General features: G+C 38.5%; 2 protein-coding genes across 2 annotated transcripts; both read left to right on the top strand.

Moving 5' to 3' along the window:
* LOC104776042 (protein DA1-like) lies at positions 7 to 3,021 on the top strand. The gene is made up of 10 exons (XM_010500039.2): positions 7 to 470; positions 637 to 730; positions 836 to 1,064; positions 1,163 to 1,283; positions 1,382 to 1,465; positions 1,591 to 1,710; positions 1,811 to 2,023; positions 2,125 to 2,306; positions 2,384 to 2,442; positions 2,544 to 3,021. Exons 1-10 carry the CDS (start codon positions 318 to 320, stop codon positions 2,861 to 2,863), a joined length of 1,575 nt encoding a protein of 524 aa, XP_010498341.1. The 5' UTR covers positions 7 to 317; the 3' UTR covers positions 2,864 to 3,021.
* On the top strand, positions 3,155 to 6,622 carry LOC104776043 (putative pentatricopeptide repeat-containing protein At1g19290). Its single transcript, XM_010500041.2, has 2 exons — positions 3,155 to 6,302; positions 6,418 to 6,622. The coding sequence occupies exon 1, from the start codon at positions 3,300 to 3,302 to the stop codon at positions 5,994 to 5,996; it is 2,697 nt and encodes an 898-aa protein (XP_010498343.1). The 5' UTR covers positions 3,155 to 3,299; the 3' UTR covers positions 5,997 to 6,302; positions 6,418 to 6,622.

The following is a 7,552-nucleotide window of genomic DNA, read 5'->3' on the forward strand; positions in this document are numbered from 1 at the left end:
GTACGACCTATATAGCTTCTTTTTAGCTGAATTTATTTGATTATTCCATCTTTGGATTCTGATTTCGTGGGGTTTTTGTTTTTTCAAATTTCGTTTCGAGCTTTTCATAGTTGCAGGTCTTTAGGGTTTTAATCATAGATTCAAAAATATTGCTGTTCTGTGGCGTTTGATGTTTGGAAACCAAGCTAGTTAAGCAACTTTGTTTTGGGTTTTTAGTCTGAATTAGTTTTGCTGAATCAGAGATTTCGACTATTTTTGCAGGTTTGAAAAGAACCTCCTGCATTGTCTATGAGCAGATAGTTTGTTAAGCAAAAAAAATGGGCTGGTTTAACAAGATCTTCAAAGGCTCTAACCAAAGGTTCCGGGTTGGGAATGACCACTATTATGGGAATTATCCTAATGATGGGCCTAGTGCTGATACAGATGCTGATCATGATGAATCTCATACACAAGAACCATCTACCTCTGAGGTTAGTATGATGCTGATGCTTACTGTTTTTTTCCATTATTGTTTACTTCTGGGTTTGGAGATCTTGAAGTACTGAAAAAAACACACACACACACAGTTGATGGTTTCTTGGATTATACATAGCTCTGGTTTGTATTGTTCAGATTCTGTGCCTTTTTCTTTCCTAGGATACATCTAATGACCAGGAAAATGAAGAAATAGACCGTGCAATTGCATTGTCTCTTTTACAAGAGAATCAAGAACAGACAAGTAGTGTAAGCGGTGAGTCCATTTTCCGGATTGTTTAACCAGACAGAAAGTATCAAGACTTAATTCTGTTTGTCAGATTTGTTCTGCTAAAAATTTTAAAACAAATAATGGACACAGGGAAATACCCGACGGTGGATGAAGATGAGCAACTTGCTAGAGCCTTACAAGAAAGTATGGCAGTTGGGAATTCACCGCATTACAAAAATGGAAGTGCATATGATAATGGGAATGCATATGGGACTGGAGATTTATATGGGAATGGGCATATCTATGGAGGAGGAGGAAATGTATATGCAAATGGAGATATTTATTATCCAAGACCTATTACTTTTCAAACGGATTTCAGGTAGTAAAATAGCCAACCATTATAAGCTGGCCTAATTTTGGTGATCATCAGTTAGTGTCTGTCCAGCCAAATAACTTGTCAACAACTTGTCTGCATAGGATTTGTGCTGGCTGCAATATGGAGATTGGTCATGGAAGATTTCTAAATTGCCTTAATTCACTATGGCATCCAGAATGTTTTAGATGTTACGGCTGCAGTCAGCCAATTTCTGAGTACGAGGTTAGACCAAGCTCTTCCATATTATTCTCTTCATTTGTTATCCGGTGTACTTAACCTATAGATTTTATTCGTAATGTGTTTCCCTTTTTTTCTTATAGTTTTCTACATCAGGGAACTACCCTTTTCACAAGGCTTGTTACAGGGAGAGATATCATCCAAAATGTGATGTCTGCAGCCACTTTGTATGTAAATCTCTTTGCCTTTTCTACCATTATAGCCCATATATATACAATGTGTTGTTTTTTTTTCGGATCTTGCACTTATCATCTGTTGCTTTCTTTTTTTCCGATTGTAAAATTTTGAACAGATTCCAACAAATCCTGCTGGTCTTATTGAATATAGGGCACATCCTTTTTGGGTTCAGAAGTATTGCCCTTCTCACGAACATGATGCTACCCCAAGATGTTGCAGTTGTGAAAGAATGGAGGTGGAATCTCCTCTCCCCTAAATGTCCCCAAATATACATCTTCTACTCAAAATTAACACATTATGTGGCCGGAAATTGACAACTTCGCTTTATTTTGTAGCCACGGAATACGAGATATGTTGAACTTAACGATGGACGGAAACTTTGCCTCGAGTGTTTGGACTCAGCGGTCATGGACACCATTCAATGCCAACCTCTTTACTTGCAAATACAAGAATTCTATGAAGGACTTAACATGAAGGTAGAGCAAGAAGTTCCACTCCTCTTGGTTGAGAGGCAAGCACTCAACGAAGCAAGAGAAGGTGAAAAGAATGTAAGTAAATAAAAAACTTCGCCAATACTAAGCTTAAACTTGTAATTATCATCACTGTCTGCTTTTTCTAAAGTAGTTTATTATTTCATTATGCTTCTTAGGGTCACTATCACATGCCAGAAACAAGAGGACTCTGCCTGTCAGAAGAACAAACTGTTAGTACTGTAAGAAAGCGATCAAAGCATGGCACAGGAAATTGGGCTGGGAATATGGTTACAGAGCCTTACAAGTTAACACGGCAATGCGAAGTTACTGCCATTCTCATCTTATTCGGGCTCCCTAGGTAAGAGACTCTTTTTGCTCCCACTGGATTAATCTGATGTCACGGTCCACACTGACAGTTTTACTGAATTTGTATAGGTTACTCACTGGTTCGATTTTAGCCCACGAGATGATGCACGCATGGATGCGCCTCAAAGGTCAGTCTCTTACTCTTTTACTTCTTAGTTTACTGCTTCTTTCTCTTGTTTCGTATTGCTGATAACTGTGTTTGCGCAACTACTTTTGTGGTCTTAAAAAGGATTCGGAACGCTGAGCCAAGATGTTGAAGAAGGTATATGTCAAGTGATGGCTCATAAGTGGTTAGAAGCTGAGTTAGCTGCTGGTTTAAGTAACAGCAATGTTGCATCATCATCATCATCATCTTCTTCTCAAGGATTGAAGAAGGGACCAAGGTCTCAGTACGAAAGGAAGCTTGGTGAGTTTTTCAAGCACCAGATAGAATCTGATGCTTCTCCGGTTTATGGAGACGGGTTCAGGGCTGGACGGTTAGCGGTTCACAAGTACGGTTTACGAAAAACACTTGAGCATATACAGATGACCGGTAGATTCCCGGTTTAAAAACCCAAAATTGACAAGTCTTTTGCTTTTGATTGGGTTTTTTATTTATTTATAGGATCCTCTCAGTAGATTTATATATGCTTTTATATTCTTTTTGGTGGAAAGATGAACTCTCAACCATATTCTTTTCTGTCATCTCATTCCATGATTCTTTTGTATTCATCCATCAGAATCAGATTCAGAGTTTTCTTTGTAACAATGCTCTCAAGTTACCAAACCCGAACCAATGCCCTACAATACAAATCGAACCGAAACCAGATAAACCGAATCAAGTACCAATTTTAAAGGTTTCTCCTTCACACTCTCACTCTTGCTCGCCGACGTATCGTCGTCAATCGTCGACGAACTGTAACACTAAAAGGCTAAAGACCGGAACTTTGAGGTCACAAGTTCAATGGGCTCCAAGTTTAATCAACCGATAACGAAATTTTCATAAATGCTCCGAAGGTCTCCGGCACGCGTTGTTGTTGCCTATCAGTTGCTTCCACTTATCTATACTCGTAGATTCTCCTCCGAAGCCTCGAGAAACTTTCGCCGCGGGCTTCGAGGAGGAAACGGGCCAATTCGACCCGAATTACTCGACCGGGTCTCACGTCTTCTCGTGCTTGGCAGGTACGATGCTCTACATGATCTCTCTCTCGATTTCTCTGATGTACTCCTCAACTCTCTCCTCCGTAGATTGAGACTTAACCCTGAGGCATGTCTCGAGATTTTCAATTTAGCTTCAAAGCAGCAAAAGTTTCGCCCTGATTACAAGTCTTATTGTAAAATGGTTCACATATTGTCTAGAGCTAGATTGTACGATCTAACGAAATCGTATATATGTGAATTGGTTGCTCTTAATCACTCGGGTTTCGTTGTCTGGGCCGAGCTCGTTCGAGTTTTCAAGGAGTTTTCGTTCTCTCCTACAGTCTTTGACATGATACTCAAAGTTTATGCAGAGAAGGGTATGGTTAAGAACGCTTTACATGTGTTTGACAACATGGGAAGCTATGGACGAGTCCCTAGTTTGCTGTCTTGTAACAGCCTATTGAGCAATTTGGTCAAGAAAGGTGAAAATTTTGTGGCTTTACATGTTTATGATCAGATGATTAGCTTTGGGGTTTCTCCGGATGTGTTTACTTGTAGTATTGTTGTTAATGCTTACTGTAGAAGTGGGAAAGTTGATAAAGCCATGGACTATGCTAAACAGATGGAGATTTCATTGGGTTTGGAGCTGAATGTGGTAACTTATAATAGTTTGATCAATGGGTATGCTATGATCGGAGATGTTGAGGGAATGACAAAAGTATTGAGTTTGATGTCTGAGAGCGGGGTATCTAGGAACGTTGTTACGTATACTTCGTTGATCAAGGGTTATTGTAAAAAGGGGTTGATGGAGGAAGCAGAACAGGTGTTTGAATCGGTAAAGGAAAATAAACTTGTTGCAGATCAGCATATGTATGGTGTATTGATAGATGGATATTGTCGTAGTGGTAAAATACTTGAGGCTGTCAGGGTTCATGATGATATGATGGAGATGGGAGTAAAAACAAATACAACCATTTGTAACTCCTTGATCAATGGGTATTGCAAATCTGGTCAATTACTCGAAGCAGAACAAATATTTATGCGGATGAACGACTGGAGCTTGAAACCAGATCATCATACATACAATACCCTTGTGGACGGATATTGCAAGGCTGGTCATGTTGACGAGGCTTTAAAGCTTTGTGATCGAATGTGTGAAAAAGAAGTTGTACCAACAGTTATGACTTACAATATACTTCTTAAAGGTTATAGTCGGGTTGGTGCTTTTCATGATGTTTTGAGTCTTTGGAAGATGATGCTAAAGAGAGGCGTAATCGTTGATGAGATTAGCTGTAGCACTCTACTCGAAGCATTGTTCAAGCTTGGAAATTTTGACGAAGCTATGAAGCTGTGGGAGAATGTCTTAGCAAGAGGTCAATTGACAGATACAGTAACCTTAAACGTAATGATCACTGGGCTATGTAAAATGGAGAAGGTCAATAAAGCCAAAGAGATTTTAGATAATGTGAACAAGTTCAGATGTAAGCCAGATGTGCAAACATATCAGGCGTTGAGTCACGGGTATTATAAAGTTGGAAACTTGAAAGAAGCTTTTGAGGTTAAAGATTCTATGGAAAGGAAAGGAATCTTCCCCACCATAGAATTGTATAACACTCTGATATCTGGTGCTTTCAAGTATAGACACTTGAATAAAGTAGCAGATCTTGTAATCGAGCTACGCGCAAGAGGATTAACTCCTACTGTTGCTACATATGGTGCTCTTATTACCGGCTGGTGCAATATTGGAATGATGGATAAAGCATACGCTACATGTTTTGAGATGATAGAGAAAGGAATTGCCTTAAATGTGAATATTTGCAGCAAGATTGCAAACAGTTTGTTTCGGCTTAATAAGATCGACGAGGCTTGTTTGCTATTGCAGAAGATTGTGGACTTTGATCTGCTTCTTCCCGGTTACCAGAGCTTGAAACAGTTTCTTGAGCCCAATGCAGTTACGTGTCTTAAAACACAAAAAATCGCTGATTCTCTCGAGGATAGTACTCCTAAGAAGCTCTTAGTCCCCAATTATATTGTTTACAATGTTGCTCTCTCAGGTCTCTGTAAAGCTGGGAAACTCAAGGATGCTCGAAAGCTCTTCTCGGATTTACTATTTAGTGGTGGGTTTATTCCAGATGAATACACATATACGATCCTAATTCACGGATGTGCTATTGATGGTGATATAAATGAAGCTTTTAGCCTGAGGGATGAGATGTCTCTAAAAGGTATTATCCCGAACATTGTTACATACAACGCTTTGATAAAAGGCTTGTGCAAGTTGGGGAATGTAGATCGTGCTCAGAGGCTTTTACGTAAGCTTCCTCAGAAGGGCATAACTCCTAATGCTATTACCTATAACACATTGATTGACGGACTGATTAAAAGTGGTGATGTTGCTGAAGCTATGCGTTTAAAAGAAAAAATGATTGAGAAAGGCTTGATGAGAAGATCCTCTGAACAAGAGGTTTTTGATCCGGTTATCAAATCAGGGATTACAGGAATGATGGAAATCAATCCGTATGAGCCTTATGATGTTAGGACAGTTTCTGAAGCAGTAATCTGATGACGAGTATTGCTTACCTCTTGTAAAACTCTTTGAAACATCACTTCAGAGGTTTTGATGTTGCTATGAGTGATGGATGGGTAAACAGGAATGGAGGCTACTAAGAGTTTCCTCCATTGATGTGGGGATATGATTGTATACTTCAAGAAAACAATGTATTGTCTCAAGATCTTTTGAGATTGTGATCCTTCTGCCAAAAAAATCCATCACTTGGATTGAAATTTATCGGCCTTTTCTTCTGATCCTTGACGTTATCAAGATATGGGACATCACATTCATGGATCCTGAAGTTTAGAGCGGCCTAAGGTATGCACGCGTTACACTTGTTCAAGAATCTTTTAGGTGAATCATGTTCTTTCTTTGACAAGCTTTAGTTTTTAGGATATGAATCAAAACTGAGAATATTGGTTGTCTTTGTCAGGTGTTAGATAGAGAGGCCAAACGATCTGATGATATCAGTCACTGGGCTAAAATAAGCTGATCAACAGATCAGACCAGTAAGCTCTCCATATCATGGTTGTTCTTGTTCCTTACTGAGCGAGATAAGACTCTGATCATATATATGTACCATATGATGTTTAATGTAATAAATGTGATTGATTAATAAGTAAGTTGCTTCAGATCAACTCAAGCCTAGTGACTGAATTGACGAGCCACCTCTCTTTCTTTATTAGAATGTGAACAACTTACAAACCTACCTTTGATTGTCTTTTTGATCTGCCGAACCGGAGAGCTTTATTCCGGTCTGGTTTGGTTTTGAATTGATTATGAATTTTTGTAGTGTATGAGACACGGTGGGGGCATAGTCTATAGACTCAATACCATTGTCACGTGTTGCGCAGAAAAGCTCTGAAGTCACTCACTCAGCTTCATATTATTATGACCGGAAAGTATTGCAATTTAAATTATCAAAATTAACAAATATTTATTATTTCGATATCAAAAGTTTTGTTAAAAAATTGTTTACCAAAAAAAAGTTGTGTTAAATAGTAACTCATTTATAGTGAAGTAGCTTGAATCAAAGTGATAACATTTTTTGAAAATAAAAACTATAGTCATCCTGTTGAGTTTGGAGGAAATTTCAATAATATATTAAAAATTTACGGGGAGGGGTCAAAAAAGTAAAATGTACAGTGAAAAAAAAACAGACAAAAGGTAAGAGAAAAAGAAGAAGATGAAAGGTGACTCAAAGGTCAAAATGTACATTAATGTATGATGGGACTTTGCTCGTGCTTTGTTTTTTTTTCTCTCGGCTCAGACCACCGACACTCTCTGCCTCCAATTATTTCCTAAAACTTATAATCTAATGATTTAANTTCAAGAATATTTTAGGTGAATCATGTTCTTTCTTTGACAAGCGTTAGTTTTTAGGATATGAATCAAAACTGAGAATATTGGTTGTCTTTGTCAGGTGTTAGATAGAGAGGCCAAACGATCTGATGATATCAGTCACTGGGCTAAAATAAGCTGATCAACAGATCAGACCAGTAAGCTCTCCATATCATGGTTGTTCTTGTTCCTTACTGAGCGAGATAAGACTCTGATCATATATATGT

Source organism: Camelina sativa, chromosome 3 (assembly GCF_000633955.1).
Source record: "Camelina sativa cultivar DH55 chromosome 3, Cs, whole genome shotgun sequence".
Lineage (NCBI taxonomy): Eukaryota > Viridiplantae > Streptophyta > Magnoliopsida > Brassicales > Brassicaceae > Camelina > Camelina sativa.